This window comes from Xiphophorus couchianus, chromosome 19 (assembly GCF_001444195.1).
Source record: "Xiphophorus couchianus chromosome 19, X_couchianus-1.0, whole genome shotgun sequence".
NCBI classification, from domain to species: Eukaryota; Metazoa; Chordata; class Actinopteri; order Cyprinodontiformes; family Poeciliidae; genus Xiphophorus; species Xiphophorus couchianus.
Genome location: NC_040246.1, coordinates 16,898,939 through 16,918,535, shown reverse-complemented (window position 1 = coordinate 16,918,535; position 19,597 = coordinate 16,898,939). Strand labels below are relative to the sequence as shown.

At 38.0% G+C, this 19,597-nt stretch overlaps 1 protein-coding gene across 10 annotated transcripts in view; it reads left to right on the top strand.

Moving 5' to 3' along the window:
- The window catches only part of nrxn3a (neurexin 3a), a 123,728-nt gene that overhangs the window by 1,294 nt on the left and 102,837 nt on the right, over positions 1-19,597 (top strand). For all 10 annotated transcript variants that reach the window (XM_028000329.1, XM_028000327.1, XM_028000328.1 and 7 more), the window contains exon 2: positions 12,589-13,673. In XM_028000329.1, the coding sequence (XP_027856130.1) occupies positions 12,989-13,673 (685 nt within the window). In that variant the 5' untranslated portion in view covers positions 12,589-12,988. The remainder of the gene's footprint in view (positions 1-12,588; positions 13,674-19,597) is intronic.

Below are 19,597 nucleotides of genomic sequence, written 5' to 3'. Positions count from 1 at the left end.
GAAATGCTTTCCCTGAAACGCATTTCATGCTGCACCTTCTTAAGCTGACAGCTTAACTTCTATTCATCTTGAATTAACGTTTTAGCTCAAGTCCTGCAGCTTTCATCTGTGTCACCTCCACTGCGACGGATGGGGCGAGATGTCCCATTTGTAGGGAGAATGTTAAGCGTTTTTTTTGTGTGTGTTTTTTTTTTAAAATTGCAGTTAAATACGAGGCCTTGCGATCAATGCCCCCGATGAACGAATCAATGAATAATAATAATAATAATAATAATAATAATAATAATAATAATAAAACAGGCCTGAATCTTCTGTCTGCATCCCTAAAATATCTCCAGGCCGAACGTTTTTACGTTCAGATTTACCAAAAAAAAGGGCGGATTTTCTTTTTCTCTCCTTCATAGCTGCAGAGAGTTAATAGGATTAAAAATGATTCCTGTGCGTTTATGTATGCATAGATGGATGTATGCAGAGGGAATTCCTAATCGGGATTTTTTTTCTTCCCTCTTTCCAAACCGCCTACAGAATGGGCGTGACCCGTGTGCCAGAATTTATTTATTTATTTGTTTATTTTTCTAAAGGCCTGAAGATGTTCCGTCACCTGATGGAGACTGGGACGTTTTTACATACACAGGCTCACACGAATCAATTTTGAAATAATCGTATTTCGTCATTTAAAAAAAAATAAAACACAAAAATCCGATTTAAAGATATCAGATTTCTATTAAATAAATTAGGAAGGAAATATTTCTGCTTCTCCATTTTAACTCTGCTTGTTTTAGAATTAAGGTCAGGTGGAGTAGCAGGATGGGCGTTCTTTTCCCCTTTATTTTCAGACTGTATTTCCCAGGCTTGACAGCTGATTAACTGCTCTAACAAATCAGCCGCAAAAAGCCAAGGGCTCTCAAGGTAACACTAATTCCTCTGGGCGGGGACAGACTGATACTACGCAGGATTTTTGGAGAATGCTCTTTTCTTTCTCCCCGTGTCTCAGATTTGAATGTGGGAAAGTGCGCGGCCCTGCGGTGCATTAAATGTCACCCACTCTGGATTTATCTTAATAAAATTAGACAGAAACTGTTCTACTCCATTTACGCAATATATGGGGCGAGATATATATATATATATATATATAATTATTATTATTATTATTTGCAATAATTGAAATTGTGAGAAAGTCCATGTGATGTTGCATAAACCGCTGCTGCTGCTGCTGCTGCTGTAGCTGTTGGGAGGTTGTTGACCAGAAACGTGTGCATGGATTGAACTCGCGCGTGCGCAAAATTGTCGCCTACAGTCGTTTGTAGAAGAGTTCGGTCATTGTTGTGGTGGGAGCAATTATCCATGTTGAGCGTGCATGTGCAGATGTTGTAAACGCATGCTCGTGCGCGTGGGTTCGAGGCGTCTGTGATGATGTAATGCCATGAAGGGTGCTGCAGCCCGGAGAAGGTGTGTCCTGCCTGCTGAGGAGCTGGTGAACAGCACGGTGCCCACGCTGCATCGCAATCACACACACACATGCACACCCCCACACATCCACGCGCTCCCTCCCCCTCCACATTTGCATGTCTGTAATTAGGACCTTTTTAGTTTTGTTCTTTCTTTAAACGAACAGCTGATTTTTTTTTCACCCACCATTACAGGAATCTACACAAACGACGCATTAAAACACAAATTATATAATTTTCTATTTTGTTGGATGTATTTAATCAGTATTTGATTTTGCGTCCAGACTGATATTGTATTTTTGGGAAGGAGGTAACAAGGGGGTTCAGTAAACTGAGCTTTTTTAAAATTCTTATGTAATTATTCTATCAAATCATATCCATCCCAGCAATTTACTGGACATTTACCAAATTATATTTTCAGGAGAATGTCCCCATTATAGTCCTCTAGACATAAACTTCCACCAAAACAGACCCCCTAACCTAGACCCCCAATTTGAGAGACGCTTCTTTGAAAAAAAATTAATGTGATACCATCATTCTGCTAAGCTGAAAAAAAATATATCAGAAATTCAATATTTAATTAGAACAAAACTGTTCAAATATAAAATGATCAAATACATTCATGTCCAAGTTAAAATGAGACTCAAGGAAAAAAAAGCACTAAAACATGACATACACATAAAAATTACACATTATGTAACAAAGAGGCCAATGAAAAACTAAAAATCTTTTTAAATGTGTGCAATGACATGTTCTTGGTCCAATCAGAAGATAAGAGCTTTTAGATTCACCCTAATTTAAAGACATTAGCACAGACATAGTAATACAAAACCAAATAACAAAAAAATATGTTTTAAAAAACGGATTTTGGAAGATAAAGATAAAAATGAAAGTGAATCGTATCTATGTTCATTTTGTTTTGCAGATAAATGAAATAAAAAGCATATTTCTAGAGATGCACTGGTCACACCTTGCACTGGCTGATATCGATTTCTGTTTTAAATCACATCTCCCAATTCCAATTTTGTCCGATTCAGATTTTTTTTCTAACACAACAAAACACACAATAAAGGACCAAATTCTACTAGTTTGAAGGTCAATAGAAAAAACAAGAACAACAATGTTATCCCAAAATATATGAATCAAACCATGTGGCCTTTACCTTTATTTGATTTGTCTTAAACTTAGAAAGTGGATTCAACTCTCTGCTTTGGGTTTTGTTTATTCACTGAAATGTTTTACTAATAGAGCAGATATTTAAGCAGATATCAAGCCCAATGAAAAGAATATTTGAACAAGCTCTAAAACCATACAAAAATAAAGGTGAAATCATATATCTTTCACTAAACGTATATGAGAAAATTATTCAATAAGCAGGAATCTTAACAGAGTCAGTTTTTGTTGTTTTGCAAGAATGTGGAAATAGTTGTAGAGATTTTTTTAATTTATTTTTTATTCAATTTTGAGCATTTTGTCTCCAGCAGAAAATGATTTAAATTAAAAATGAAACATGAAAGCATGTGTTTCTAACCATGATTTAATGTTTACTAACCATGATCTAATGTTTACTAAACCCCGATCATCAAAACAAATGTTATTGCCTGATTGGTTTAATGACTAAAAATACTGGAGTTTTTCATTTATTAACTGAACAAGAGAAACAAAAATCAGATTTGACATGAACACAAACCAATAACTCCAATCTCTAGACCATTTTGTTTAGTTTTCTTTTTTTGTTTTGTCTCCATTTTTATTTCTAATAAACTAACATAATCCCTGAACATAAAATCATCGAAATCGAATTAAAACAGTTATCTGACATTACACAAGTACAAAGCTCTGATTTAAATCAAATGAAATGATCCAACCTGTAAATGCCTGAGTATAAATATAAGCAGATATTTGCTATCATATTCTTGCATTTTGTTGTATTCTTGTTAGATGTTCTGCTTGGAAAAACACCTCAACTCCTCCTTGCTCTGAGACGATTGTTCCAACCCTCTTGAACCTTAGGCATATTAACATTATATTAACTTCTGGTGAGATTGACTTTAATCTTAATTCAGAAACTTTACTGACAAGATGCATTAATTTGTGTTTACTCAAATCCAGTGTTCTTGTTCTAAATAGATTATTGGCTGCAGTTTGAGGCTCAAAACGTATACATTCAAGGATGGGGTGAGGTGGGTGGATCTAAGTATGAGTAATGTATGACAACCTCTAATGTCTAAATATGCACTCTGTAGCATACATTCAGACCAAACCCACTCCTCTCCACAGCTCCCACCACTTACCCAATGTAAATCCAACCATTTGTCCTTAAAGATTTTCATACATTCAGGTTTTTTAATTGAGTTATTAGTTTTCATGATTTATTTGGGGATAAACAGTTAGAAATCTCAGACACTAAGAAAAAGCAACATTTTGCAGATTTCATTTTTTACATTTGATGCAGGTTTTTTTCTACAGGAAAAAAATTCAAAGGCTTATTTCAGATTGTGTTCCAACTTCTCATGCAGAGGATCAATATGTAGGTTTTCGTTTGGACTAAATGATCCAGTGCATCACTGTGGAGGATGGTAAATATGCAGGCCACCGCCTTGAGAACAAACAGACAGATGTGAGCCTAAAATGGAGGCCGGATGCCGAAGGTGTGTGTCTGAGGTGTGAGGAAGAGTGGGAGTGGATGAGATGGAGCATCCCTCCCTTTCTGTTTTGTCCCTCCTCCTCCTCGTCCTCCCCCTCCTCATGTCCTGCCCAGATGATGGTGCAGAAAATTGACTCCACGGCAGTGAGATTTGAGCTCCTCGCGCCTCGTCAGTGTGAGATGACAAACTGCTGCGTGTTCTCTCCGAGATCTTATCACTGTGGAGGACATTTTGTCACCGCTGCAGTGTTTGATCACGGCCGTAAAATACCACCAAGTGGCTCCTATTAAAGCACAAGAGGCCTGCCGGTGCTTTTATTTGCATTCACACACACACACACACACACACACACACCCACACACACACACGCGCACAAATATGTACACACACACGCACACACCCGTCAGGCTGTTAATAGGATCCAGAGTGCTGCAGCCTTTTGTCACTGAGTGGATGTGGACTCGTCCCTGCGGGCCCCGTCAAAAGAAGCCTTTCAGAGAGAACAATGATCCATGCCGTTTAGCCTTTTAACCTCTGACGCTCGCCGGACTGCAACACGACACAATGAGACCATCTGAAAATGATGTCTGCTTTGGTAAACATGAGTTTACACTGCATGTGCATGAGTGCGTAGCGTGTGTGCGCGTGTCTGCAGGGTGGCGTGGTGATCTGCTGCAAAGACAGGTGGGTCTTGCAAATGCATTTTGAATTACAAACGACAATAAGAAAAGAAAAATTACAATCTCACAGTTGGTATGGCTTTATATTAAACAAAGCTGTTCTTAATTTTGGATACAAAACCATAAAAATAGTCACATTTGATTGTCATTTAGGATTAAACAATATTGCATGATACAAAAATAAGTGGGTAATAATCTTGTTTTCAAATCTGACTGAAAATCTCGATAGATACATTTTAAGAAAGCTTCCCTTTTAAAAATAAAGCTTGAAAAGTGAAGTGATTTCTTTTGATTTTAAAGATTTAAAATTGAATCCACCATTTGTGTCTGCCATGTCCATTAATGCACTTCTTTGAGTTTAATAAAATTAGATAATTAATTAACTATCAGGGGCCAAAGAAATGCGGAAAAAAAATACAACAACTCCGTATCTCAAAATCAAAAATGGCAGATCAGAACCCAAAGGAAATCCAGAAATCATATTGGCCTGGAAAAACTTGATTGCAAATAAAGAAAAAAAAAATTTCTGCACCATTTTTACTGAGATTTTGTATTTTCATTTTCCCTCCCTGCTTTTCCCTGCTTTCCCTTTTCAGAAATAATCTGCAACTTCCAAATGTTTTAAGCCTCAGCTATTTTTTTACATCTGAGTTTTTTGATTAAGCTAAAATTTGATTCTGCATCAAATTAAATTGTTCAAAGGAATTTCTGTTGTCAACAGAGTCCACACCTCCAGGAAGCAATCGTTTCTTAATAGCCGAGGGTTCAGATCCTCTGTATAAAGGAAATCGTAGAACAAGGGGGTGGCATAGATTCAGAACTTTTTGGGAGAAGAGAAAACTCCTCTGAGTGTTGGATTAATGTTCCAGTAACAAAAGTACACCTACAAATTTCAGTTTGGTCAAAATCTAAAAGGAGCATTTAACAAAACACATTAGGACATTTTGAAATACAGTAGAAGATTTTTAAACCATCTACTGTCAGTATCATAAAAGATACAAAAATATATCTATTCATAACGTTTTTAAAATATTAGATAATCCAGAAAAGTATTAAAACAATGGCCAATAAAATGTAGTTGAAAAACGCAACTTAAAAAGTTTTTAGCTGGAAACTGAAGACTATCACAGAAACGAAACACGTCATTATGCTGAACCTGACTCCTGTCCTCTGCAGTTAATGAACACAATCTGGTGAGACCTAAACGTTCTCAGTTGTTGGATTCACAGTTTGTTTCAACAGGAAGAATCCAACACCCAAATATCATCTGAATGCAGAGGCACTAAAACTTGACGAGGTCAGAGTGTGTTGGACAGGTTTTACTATCACAGTTGTCTGGGTTAGTTTTAACTCTCAAAGATTAAACTTTTCACAGTTTTAAAGCTTTCTCAGACAAGGATTGTATTAAATGCACACTAAATAAAAAAATGTTCAATACCAGTCAGTTGTTGGTTATGTAAAGACAGTTTTATCAAAAATCTTAGACATTTTATTTTTCAGTTAAAAAGCAATAAAACATTAATATATTATCTTCTCTGTTAAAAGTGCACCAAAAAAAACAAACAAACAAACAAACAAAAAAAAAAAAACAATTCCCACCTGTAAATCATGAGGAATGAGTATTTTCCATAGGGAAAGAAGTTAACATTCCACAATAGTCACTTAAACTGAAATATTTCGGGTCTGGCTCAATACATTCAACTTTCTCTCTCATACACATTCACCAGTGAAAATGTGTTACTTCAGACTAAATGTCAAGGTTAATTAGCTTTAATCACATTTTTTTAATAGTTTGGAGATTTCTTACCATGTAGTTCTTTTTTTTTGCCCCCAAACATTAAACCAACTAAAATTGGAAAGATAGTTGCACAAACTGCACTCATCTAAAAATTCAGTCTGGAGAGACTCAGACAGAGAATGACAGCGATTAAAAGGGTTTATTGACATACATAAATTAAAGTTCTTTGGCGCTCGGGCCCCGGCTGAGGACATCGAGCTGTGAATTGCAATAAGCTCGGATGAGCATTCCCGATGTTGGTTAGGAATGTCATCCCCCAGGGCCCGACACTGGTGGTGGAGGTTGGTGGATGATGTGTGCCTGGGAGAGTGGAGGTGGAGCAGGGGTGGAGGATGGTTGAGCCATGGATGGAGGTCCTTATCAACTGGGGCTTGGTCGGTGATTGGCCGTGACGTGGCTTGGTCCAGCGTTGATAGGTCGGCGGCGATGAGCGGGATGCGCCAATTGGATGATGCAGGTGGGGCTAGAGAGTCTTCCAGTTTGAATTTGCGCCTAGGCTTAATTTCAGCCCAAATGCAACCTTATATTGTTTTGGTTTCTATTTAAATTGTACACAATCAGAGTGTTTTTACAGACAAACAGATCCAGTTTAGCTCTGATTTAGGGTGGCAATATCAGAAGATATTAAACTGTGGTTTGTATGTTATAGGTCAAAATCTTGTGGCTCCAGCTGAAATATTTTGTGCCTGAAAAGAATTAACCTGAAGAAGTCATAAATTACACAACAGATTGATAAATATCTACAGAAGTAAGAGTCAGAAATGGTTTTTTTCTTTATTTATTATTGAATAAAAAGCCATAATTCATGTCTAGGCTGCACTAACTATGTCCTGGGTTTGAATTCTGGGACTTAAGTCTGCGTTCCTCCCAGAGGCCAAAAATATGATTGATCGTTGGGCTCTCTAAACTATCCTTAGGTATGAGTGTGTGTGCACATTGTTGTTTGTTCTAGTATGTTTCCATAGCAACCTGTCCAGGTTTTACTCAAGCTGTTGCCCAATGACTGCTTGTGATAAGCATTTTTCCCCTGTGAATGCATAGAGACAAAAATGAACGTCTCTGACCGCCTGCTGACAGTTTTGGGTTGCTCTGTTTCAGCAATGTGCTCTGTGGATTAAACTGAGAAGCTCTCAGCGTTATCTGTGTTAAAGTGAAACCATGTTCACCAACTTGAACCTGTCTAACATGGCCATTACAGCCGTCTGCTGTCTGAGCAGTACGGGTTGTTACAAAGACAAATTAGAAAGAAAGCCGCCTTGCACTGCTGTGCTCAGTGACCAGCAGTAACTTCTCACCTGCACACAGTGTTTCTCAGGTAAATGGCAGTAATGACTCTCTGATCAGCAGAACTACATGGTGAAAAGCTTTTTAACTGCTACAACCTAAAGATGAAAAACAGCAAGGGAGCATTATTCCTCAGAGCTGGCTGATTTGGAGAATAGACTAATTGCTGCAGTTGTTTGAGCCCCTTCTGGTTCTGCTGAGCCTTATGCAGAGCTCCTCGGATATTATAAAATATGTCTGCAGATTGGTGTGTTTCTCTTTTGATTTCCTGGATCCAGAACTCAAGAATCCTTGTGCAGTCAGTACTGTCAGTTGTTATCTAATGCTCTGTATTGTTGTTCCCAGCTGCAGCATCCTAGTTTTGATCCCATGTTGGACTCATTTTATTTCTAGCGTCCCGCTTGTAACGTTAAGCATTTCTATCAGATCAGAAAGTCTCTGTACTGCATTCAAACCATCAATGTGCAGTAATCAGTCTTAACAGAGTCTATTTTATTCTGGTGGGAACCAGTTCAGGAGGGAAACCAACACATCCTCATTCTCCGGGGCCATCCTGGAGCTGGTTTGGACTTTCCCCCTTCTCAACAGTCATATTGGAAATCTATTTATGCTCCACCGAGTCTGAATTACATTGTTGAAATAGCTTGTAGCTTCAACTGTTTCTGAATGAGCCTGCTAATTTCCATCAGATGTGTTGTAGCAGAACAGCAGCACTCAAACAGCAGACTTGCTGTGTTTCCTCGGGTTAGAAGTCCATCCAGAGAGTTCTTGGTCTGCCACAAGGTCTCCTCCTGCTGGGATGTGACTGAATTACCTCCAAAGATAGATTTCATGGAAGAATCGCTTCAGATGCCTGAACCACAACATGATTTAGCAGCAGCTCCACTCCAAGCTTCTTACTTTATATTTAAGGCCGCGCATGGCCACCTTACTGAGGAAGCTCTTTCAGCTGCTTGTGTCCAGGATCTCTATCTTTCATGATCCATATCTCATGATCACATATGGTCAGATGACAGAAGGAGCAGTACAAACTGAAGTTCACATTTCGGCTCATTTGTGTCTTCACCTTGACAGAGACAGACACATCTAGAGTTTATAAAAAATAACCAAGCAGGATGGAGTTTTATTGATCGTGTCATTTGATAGGTTCAGAAGCAACATATCTGTCATTTTTCTTTCTCCAATCCTTCTGTTTGAAATACAACCATTAACATTCAAGTTTGAAGAAAGCATACATCTGTAACACACTGTGCTCGGATACCAAACTTCATCCTTAGGTTTTGCAACACCCCATTCTGCTCACTGAAAGTTTTCCTCCACTGAGACTCTTTTGTCACGTCTTAAAGTCTCAGCTCTGAAATGCTGAAACAGGAAACTGAATTGTCTCCTCTGCTGAGCAGGTTTCTGAGACAGAACGTCAGCTGGTCGTCCCTCGTGTGTTTACTTCCCTATAAATAAGGTCCTGTGAGAGCCCCTGTGAAGACTAACCCGGTTAGTGGGTTATTATCAGCATCAGCTTAATCTGCAGTTTCTTCTCAGTTTTCAGCAATTCAGGTTTTTCTGGACCGGCATGGCTTTCCCTGTTCATCTAAAGGACTCCTGAGTGGTTTGACAAAAAAGTAGGCTTCACCTACTTTTTTAATTAGTTGGATTGATTAAAATGCAACCTGTTAACTTATTTTAGGAGATGCAAAACCTAGAGAAAAATAAAGTTTAGATCAGCTCAGATATGGACAGCTTTCCCGATATAGACATTCTGGGTGCTGTTTTCCCTGAATAACAAGAATATTAACTCAGTATGAGAATATATGTGTTGTCGTCTTGCAATAATTAGATAAAGCTGGATGGAAAACAAAAGTGCATATTTAAAATATTAGCCATCTGTTGAGCCCAAAATAAAGCATTTTTCCCTAGACAACATTATTTCTTTCCTGCAAAATCTTGACTTTATTTTTTGGGATAAAAGGGCAACTTTGATATTACCCTGAGACATAAAAATAAAAATATTGTCGGATGAAAAGCCTGGCTTCTATGAAAATATTACCAAATAGCTGTACAGAGAGGACACATCAATTTAATTTTAGAAATCCTACATACACTGTGCACATAGGCTATAAAACATAACATCTAACATGAAACAACCCAAATCTGTATTATAGATGCCGAGGATGCTTGTGTTACATATGCCAACATTTTCCAAACATGCATTTTTTTTCTTTGTCTTATTGCAACATTTTTAAGAAAAAAACTGTAATCTTAGTAATTCAATGATTCTGGTCTGAAATGTCAAACCAAGATGGCTTCTACCTCCTCTGTATCTTTAAGGCCAGTATAAAAATGTAAAACATTACCTTATAATTAGAGGTGTGCCGATCGATCGGCCACCAATCATTATCGGCCGATTTCCGTGAAAAAGTGTATGATCGGTGGTCGCCGATCATTGTCTTTTGTTGTCGATCACCAAAATCGATCACATTTAATTTCGCAGCCTGCGGGTGCAGATGATTTCCTCTGTCCTTCACACTGCGCAAGCGCGCGGCAACAAATACTGTAGTGTGGAACTATAACGCTCTGAGAGTGAATGGGGACATTTGCGCGGAAAATTACGTCGGGGGAGAAGCACCACAAAATGCATCAACACATCAAGAGAAGCACTTGACGGGAGTTTGGCTATATCAAGGCTCAATGCAGGAACAAAAGGACATCCGGAGCAACCAGATAGCAGGTAAAGCAGCGCACAACTAGCAACACTCACCTGGATTAGCATCCCGGTCAGAAAGCTAAACCGATTATCCGAAAAATAATTCAAGCCTTCGAGCTCGGGGTGTAATACGCTGGTTCCGCTCTCGCTCTTGGACCGCCGCTATGCGCTACTGGTAGTAATATTTCACAGACGTAGAGCCGCGCAACCTCCACCAGACAATGAACTCTCACACCGAACAGCTTAAAAAAAAAAAAGAAGATTTTAGATATGTATTAAAATATGTCTATTATGTCTAAATTGGGTGAATTTATTGCCAGATAATTTTTCCATTTTGCCAGATAACAGTATCATTTATACCTAAAGCCAAAAATTAACAGCCATTCCAGGGACAGGAGTGATCAGTGATCACCAGAGTTCGGCCTCATGGATGATCGGTATCGGAACCGGCAGCAAAAAACCTGATTGGAGCATCCCTACTTATAATATTATGATTTGCATGAGTTTGGTTTTACAAAAGGAAAATAATAATAATAATAATAATAGTAATGAATATTTCAGAAAATAAAATATATGTAACTTAAAATTGTTTTACCTTAATCATCTCTAGCACTTATACTGAAATATGTAAAGCAGCATTTATGCCGTTCGGCTTCAGAATGTAGTTGTGTTTTTCCTGCAAATCCTATTATTCAGCTGGATTTGGCAGAAAGCTTTCTCTGCAGTCTGGTCATCAGATAAAGGCAGTCTGCCTGGCTGAGTCATAATCATTCTGTGCCATGAGAATAATGAGACTAATTTACCCAGCAGATGACCGATAACTCCAAACAACCTCTGGAGGAGGAAGAATGCGGCTCTTTCACAGGCACAAGTGATGACATCAAATCATTTTTCACTAGATGAGTAAAGCATCATAGTCCCTTTTTATGTTTGTTGCAGCAGGTTTAAAAGCTTTTCCTCTGCTCATTTGCTCTACTTTATACAAAATGAGGTTTTTAAAATGAGTTCTGGCTTCAACTTGACATGGAACTTGTTTGGTCATGAAATAAATGCCTGGTAGGTTCAAAACAAGTTAAAATCTTGTAGATATTAATGTAATTTTTTTAGGAGTGACAACATTTGAGCTGCATAGCTCAGCAACACTTTACAGTAGGCACACCATTCAGTTGAAAGAAGTCATAAAACATTGGGGATTACCTGACTAAGCTGGTATTTTGATAGACTCTTGTTTTTTACATAGTTACAGTTTCAATTTTGTTCTTATTGTATTCAATTGTGTGTATTTCAGTTCTAAACAATTCTTGCAAAGCTGGAACTGAAGGGGTCTCTTTAGTTTGAATTTCTTATATGATTGCACATATAGGTATTTTCAGAGAAATGCAAATGTAACTATTTTTGTGTTTTTTTTATTTTTGTTGTTCTCAATGAGAACGTGCTGAATCGCACCTTTTGTGTCACAGTCACAACCTGCATCAGTTGGAGGAGTTGAGTTGGAGTTGAATTTGATGTCTTGTTCTCAAGTTATAGTAGGATTTTGTTAAGAGATGGGACTGGGCACTGTCGTAGTGAAGAAAGAGCTGAACCAGATCTTTCTTTCACTAACCTAGAAACCGGTGGAATGACTATTTTTATATTTATATATCCCTTCTGGCCTGGGAACACCTCTGGATTTCCCAACTGAAGCTGTAGAGTGTCACTAACTGTGCCTTGCAATATCTGGATTTCCCTCCTGTACCTACTGCCTCCTGCAATCTTAGATATTGGACGATGGATTTAAATCTTGCTCTTAGAGATTCTGAAAGACTTTCCAAGACTGGAAAGATTGTGGGAAGAAATTGTAATAAAAAAAGATGAAATAAGACTTTCAACTATTTGAGTGGTCTGACCTGTTTCAGGAAGAGGCCAGGCAGAAATATTTATAATTAGAAGCCTTAAGGAGATTTATTCGGGGTAAATGTTGAAAATATTAATTAAATGAAATGTTGATGATGGTTTGCTGATTGTCCATTGTTCTTTTTTCTTCTAACAGTAATGAAACCCTGGATCCTCTCATACCTCCACTTCACATCTAAAAACATGGAGGAAATTCCACTTTCCCTGAGAACCAGAGAAGAATATTGGATCAGACCTTACACCAGAAATAATGCTCTGAAGATTAAAAAAGCATAAAAATCAGAAAAGGATTCCTCTGCATGATCACTGCCTTGCAGCATCTGGACAATTTCTTACTCTTAAGACTGTTAACGCCAACGACTGTTATCCTTCTATCTCTTTGTTCCCTTTAAAAGCATATTTTTTTATAAGAAATATCTATATGTATATATCTCAACACCTATTGTGGATAAAAGTGGATTCCAGAAATTCAGCTAGAAGTTTTCCATCCCATTGAATCCCTGTTGGACATTTTCTTGGATTAACTCTTTGCAGCTATGGATCTTGTAGGCTTTTCTATCACACTGCAGTTATTCCTGAGCTCTTGTTTGGGATTGGAATTTTTAGGTACTCCAGGCCAGTGGGCACGCTACCTCCGCTGGGACGCCAGCACCCGCGGTGACCTCAGCTTTCAGTTCAAGACAGAGGCCTCAGAGTCACTGCTGCTGTACTTCGATGATGGAGGATACTGTGACTTTCTGCAGCTGGGGGTGGTGGAGGGTCGACTGCAGCTGCGCTTCAGCATTGACTGCGCTGAGTCCACGGTTGTTTCCGACAGGCGGGTGGATGACGGCAGCTGGCATGCCGCCACGCTGAGCAGGTATAACCTGCGCACAGTACTGGTGCTGGACGGCCAGGCCAAAGCCGATGAGGTAAAACCTCAGCGTCAGTTCATGAAAATAGTCAGCGACCTGTTCCTGGGTGGAGTACCTCAGGATATCCGCAACGGTGCACTTACACTGCCTACGGTGCGAACCATGCAACCCTTCAGGGGAACAATTACAGACCTCAAGTTTGGCAGCTCTCAGCCCCTGTTCCTGGGAAGCCTTAAGGTGCCCCTGGAGTCAGAAGGTTGGTGCACTGTCAACCCATGTGAGAACGGTGGAACGTGCATGGTGATAGACGGAGAATCGGTCTGCGACTGCTCCCAGACGAAATACAAGGGCCGCTTCTGTAATGAAGGTAAGAGAAGACTCCAGTTTTTCTCTCTTTTTTTTTGCTGTATCATCTCATAGCTCCAGTTGTGAAACACACTCCCCTTCGATTCATTTTGGCCAATTAATTAATCAGACCTTAAAACTGCTTTTAGTAAACATAATAAGCTATAAATAGTTAGCAAACCTTTTTTTTAAATAAAACATATAACTTTTATTGTAAGTTATTGATTTTACCCTCAGGTTTGTCAATGTTTCTTGTAATACTATAACAGAGGCCTTTTATCTCAAAACCTTTGCACCAGAACTCAATGGATTTAAATGGTGTTGTAAGAATAAACCAATATAAAACTGGTAAAACAGTAAAATTATGAAAGTGGCATTGAGTCTGCAGTTCTCATAAGTAATGAATTTGCACTGTTCTGGTGGTGACAACAAAAGGTGAAAAAAGTAAGATCAACAGTGATAATTTGTTGCTTTTTGTTCTGAAGAACCAAAGAAACCTATTTTAATTATAGCTTTATATAAAAGTTCCTTATATCAGTTCAAGGGTGTAGGCTTGTTGGCACACAAGTCTTTAAAGTTAAATTTTTTTCAATCACTAGGGTTTTTTTTTTTCTGTGTAGACTGTTTCTGCTCTTCTACCCAGTATCATTGTATCAGCTGTGCTGTAAAATCAGAAAGCTAATCAAAGCACAGTTAACCAGGGAGGCCCAGGTTAATGGCATCGGTCCTGCAGGCAGTGATAAGGGCGCCTCTGGAGAGAATGAAACCTCCTGAGCCGTTTTTCTTCACCCAATCACGAGATGGCAGGTGTTTTTATATCACATCCCTTTGTGCAGAGATTTCTGCGTGTTTCACTTGCTCTGCACTGCAGCTGGCAAGCTAAAATTGATTTCTATTAAAAGCAAAGCCTTTTACTCATTTCCCCTCCCTGCTGGCCAAATACCAGAGACTTTCATCTGCCTTACTTTGAAACTTCCTGTCGCTGGATGAGTCGGGTGCTGAGAATATTCAGTAAAATTGTAATCAGGCACCACATTAAACAGATTCAGGCATCTTTTTTTAATCCGCTGTAAAAATAAAACTCCAACCATGGACTTAATTATTCACAATCAATACACATTCTTCAAGTTTCCAAATCCAGCTGCTGAGGAGACGCAATAATCTACTGCCTTATAAGATAATCAATACTACTTAGATGGGAAAGTTTCTCTATAATTAATTCAGATCAGGTGTGATTTGTTTGAATATATTTATTCTACTGTTTTTTTCCTTCTTTGTCTCTCATTGAGAAGTCTTTCTCCTAATGTAAATTAGAAATTTAAACCCATTTGGGTGGTTTCCAAATCCTCAGCATCTAGACAAATTGGTAGCAAATCTGGAATTCAAAAATTATTATATTTTTTTAATCCATCTTGGTGGGGTTTTTCCTGTTACATTTGTCAACTGATTAAATATGTAGCAGTTTACTGTCCCTGTGGGGAAACGTGTTTGTCAGATATTCTTAATTTGATGTATTTCAATGTGTATAACACAAGGAGAGGCATATTTTTACATTGATCAACACCAAGTTGACAGGAGCCTCAAGCAAAAGAAATCATGCCCCTTTTTTTGATTCTAGTGTATCAAAATCTCAGAAAAAATATCTTGCCTCACTAGCTTTAAAATTGATTTTAGCTGAACCACATGCCCACAAAAACACACATACTCACTTATGTGAGGCAAAAATGTAAAAATTTGTGAAAAATTAAAGTACATCCCATGATCTGGTTGCTCCATCTTACTTCTTATCTGATAGCTTTGTGAAGGTCTCATCGCAACATTTTCCTAATGTTTAGGTTTGTACTTTGTCAAGGCCATGGCAACATTGTGATGTTTATTCCAGCCAATCCGTTTTGGATGATTGTTTGATGACTTAATTTGAGCCAAGCTTTACTGGTTGGACAGTTTATACCTGATTTGACTTTGGAATACTTTGGTATTTAGAGGAGTTTGTGCTTTACTCTTTGACTGCTCAGCTCCTGTGGTTGCAAACCAAGTAATGAGCTCTGTTAGAGATTTTTTAGTATTATCATTTTATTTTCTTACTCTAGTTCACATTAAGTCTATAGATCTTTGTGATTTTCTGTTTAAAGTGTTCTCTTCTTTAAATGACCTGGAGGTCACTACTGTCTGTTCAACTTTACGAGAAATAGATAACACTGAGTTTCTCAGACTTTAAACCCTTTTGCAAGAACACCTCCTAATTTAGTAAACACCTGTGAGCAGTCGTATTTTGTTTTCTTGACAGTATTGACCGAGATTTGAACCGGGCTCAGACCTTTGATCAGATATCACATCTGGACCTGGGTTGTTAGATGTTTGGGTTAGAAGCTTTATGACCTCTGTTGTTTTTCCTGACTGCCCCCTTGCCTGTCCTTCTTTGACAATAAAAACAGGAGCCGTTGTAAGGGCAGCCCAGAACGCTCTGTGGAACTGATCGGAGGAGAAGTTTGATAGAGCCTTCCCTTTTGCAAAAGCTCCACGTAAAATTCATATACGTTGTCTGTGGTTCTTTCTTTTATTTAGGTTCGAAAGGAAAATACCTATCAAGCTCTCCATTACTTTTTATGATGGTTGGTATGAGGCATTTGTGCTTATGTGCTGTTTGGTTTTCTCCATACATGTTGCTGTGGTTTAAGGCCAGACATCTCTAATTTGGTATCTGTTCAAAGGGCATTATTCCAGAAGCCTTCATTTAGATGCAACGTTGCAAGCTGTGCTGCCACATGATGTTTTAGAGATTATAGGCTTTCTCTTATAAACTGTCAAAAAAATTTAAAAAACATACCCATTCATTCCTTAATTGTTCTGTAATTAACATTTAGCGTGGTAACAGGGCCTGTGGAGTCTGAGTTCGAGTTCATGGAGATTATCTGTGCATAGACAGCGGGGTGTCTTTACTGTAAGGTCAAGTTAGTTACTGGATGCTGTTGGGTTGTTCTGCATTTATAGAAATCTTTAGATTGTAGAAGGATAAAATCAAACCATCATTAAGGATGGCTGAGTTAACTTACTCTTATGCAAGCTGTCACAATTGATAGTTTTATATATTACTATTGAAAATGCTGGGCATTTTGATTGTCTTGTATTTCTCAAATATCTTGAAAGAAGGACTATTTTTTTAAATAATTTACGTCTTCTTGTATTTCATTATTTTACTTTTAAAAATACACCTTAATAATTGTTTGATAATGTAAATTTTTCTCTGACTCAATGTCTGGAAGTCTCAGAACTCCAGAAAACAACAGAAGAATAAGGACAATACAAAACAGCCTGTTTATTATATGAATCTGAACATTTAAATACATAACCTTCATAGCCTCGTGTGGAACAGCATCTGGTTTTACCTGACATTTGATAAGCGTAGTATGACGGCTCATTATGGCAGAGTAAAAGGGCTCCTTCACTCTGAAATGCAGTGGGAGGGCAGTACATGCAAATGCACGAAGTGTGATTAAAATCCTCAGGTGCTTCTGGAAAACATGAATATTCAGCTGTAGGTTTCCAGAGCTGACCAAATGTTATTAATGAAAATTTAATTGAATAAAAAATAAGATTTTGTTTTTGTTATTTCCCTTTAGCTACATGGCACTTCCATTTTCACCTATGATTGTCTTTTATTTTCTTTTTCCCTACAGAATACAATACTCCACACATCTTTTACTGTAGGATCTTCCCTCCTACGTCTATTGCTCCACATCTTTCCTCTCAGTAGTTTGTCCCTCTAAACAACTACCTTCTTTCCACTGCCTTGGAACATGATGCATGACTCAGCACGCTTCAGAGTGGCTGCACCATTGACCCTCGTACAATAATGGCCTGCTTTTCCCTACCTTGATTTACAGTCTCCATGTTGGAACCTGTTCCTGCTCCAGATTTATGTCTGGCTCTCTCTCGTTCCGTTGTCTGACTGCCTGGCTGCCTCCTGCGAGGTGGTGATAGGTGACAGGAAGCAGGCAACCTAAGCAGCCCTGAGAGAATTTAGATTAGTTATTGTTAAGAGATAAATAACATCTTTAATGAGGCTGACTGAGCTAGATTGGTGGGGTGCCTGTTGTTCGGGTAATGTGGGATAACTGATCTTCAGTAAAACACAGTTTTACAAATGTTAAAAATACATTTTACTACTTGAAACATGAGAAATACCCAGAGACTGAAGATTATGTGGATGCACAGTTAGAAATGAGGGATTTTTTTCAGGTAGTTTCCAGTAAGAGTTTGTTATAGCATGCGGCAAAGCAGCGAATCAGTCTCTGAAATGTTGAAGATATCAATCCTGCTGCCTACCATTTCAGAGAGTTGGCTGAATGTTCAAGCCTCAGTTCAACTTTTTTGCAAAGAAGTAACAAATCTGGGAATGTTACTTCCCAAATTTGGACCTCAGGATGTTTGGAGGTATCCCAGATAACAATTTTGATTGTGACATCCAAATTGATACTTTAAAGTAGGGGAAATTGTAACAGTGCTGTGTTGGCGACAAAATGTGATATAGTAGGCAGTGTGGAAGTGCTCTTTTATAACTAGTCGTGCTGCTGTTACTGACTTACTTCAGGAAGGGTTCATTTACCTAGGCACATCATAGAGCATTAGTCAAGAGATTTAAAGGTTCCAGTAACTTAAAGGAGAAAATTCTATCTTGTTACCGCCTGTCCTTTTCGAGTGCATTCCAGCTTGTAGTTTGTGATGGTTTTACTCATTTCTATACCCAAGCAAGTACAAAGCAGCTGAGAACACCATAAAAGTGTGATGACCTTGCAGCTGGCATCCATTCATAACACAAATTCGACTCAGGGCAACTATAGAGATGGCAAAGACTCCAGCTCGAATTAATCTACAAAATGGGGATTTATAGTGGGTGTTTCATTTACTGAAAAAGGAGGAAGTGAATATAGATGAATGGAGTAGTGTGGAGATGTAACAAAGTGATACACTATGCAAAATGCTAACATTCTGGCAGCTATTATTTTGACGAAATGTAGACATAATGTATAACCTTTTTATGTATAACCATAACCCTTTTCTGACCAGCATTGTTACTCTGATGTCCACAATTATCAACCCTCCCATTGCTCATCATATCTTTAACCAGAATAGAATGTTACAGATAGATGCATTCATTGTGCAGGTCTCACTTTTCCCCATGTAATCAATCTCTGCTCACAACTATTTTAGACCAAAATAGTCATTGCAATTTATTACTACTCATAAAGAGGATGGAGGACGAGACAAAATACTCTCAAGTTAGATAATCCCTCCTTGGTTTTGCACAATGGTTCTACAGCAAGTTTTCAGTATAAAGGATGCAAGCAAGAGCAGTCTATTCACGCTTTTAATATTTTATTTTTACAAAATGTTATATGCCTTTTATAGAGTATTTATGTCTTTTTTTTGCCTGTGTTTGTACACACATATGCAGCAAGTAGTCGGAAGGTCTTATGAAAAAAACTAAGAATTTAAAAAATGTACTACTCTGAGTAAACTGTCATTGTTTAAGGTTGCTGGTTATAAATGTTTTGAAAAGTGGAAAACTTGCAGCAATTTCAATAATGAAGATATGCAGAAATGTTTCCTGTTCATCTTTGTAGCAGTTGAAAAGTATATAAATCCCAAATTTTCTGTTAAGAATTTGAGTTACGAGTGTTAAATTATTCTGCCATTTTCTATACCAGTCCTCGAATAAGTGATTGTTTAAAATCAAAATAGGTCTGACATAGATACAAGGACAACTGCATAAGTTATTGAGTCTGATCTATCTGAAAATAGCAAGTAAATAATTCTGAAAATGTATTAGTTCAGCTAAATAAATTAGCTGAACAAATTTAGTTCAGCTAATTCTTTTAGCTGAACAAAAAAAATTACAGTAAACATTTTCTGAACTAAAGTGAACATCTTAAGACAAGTCAGTTT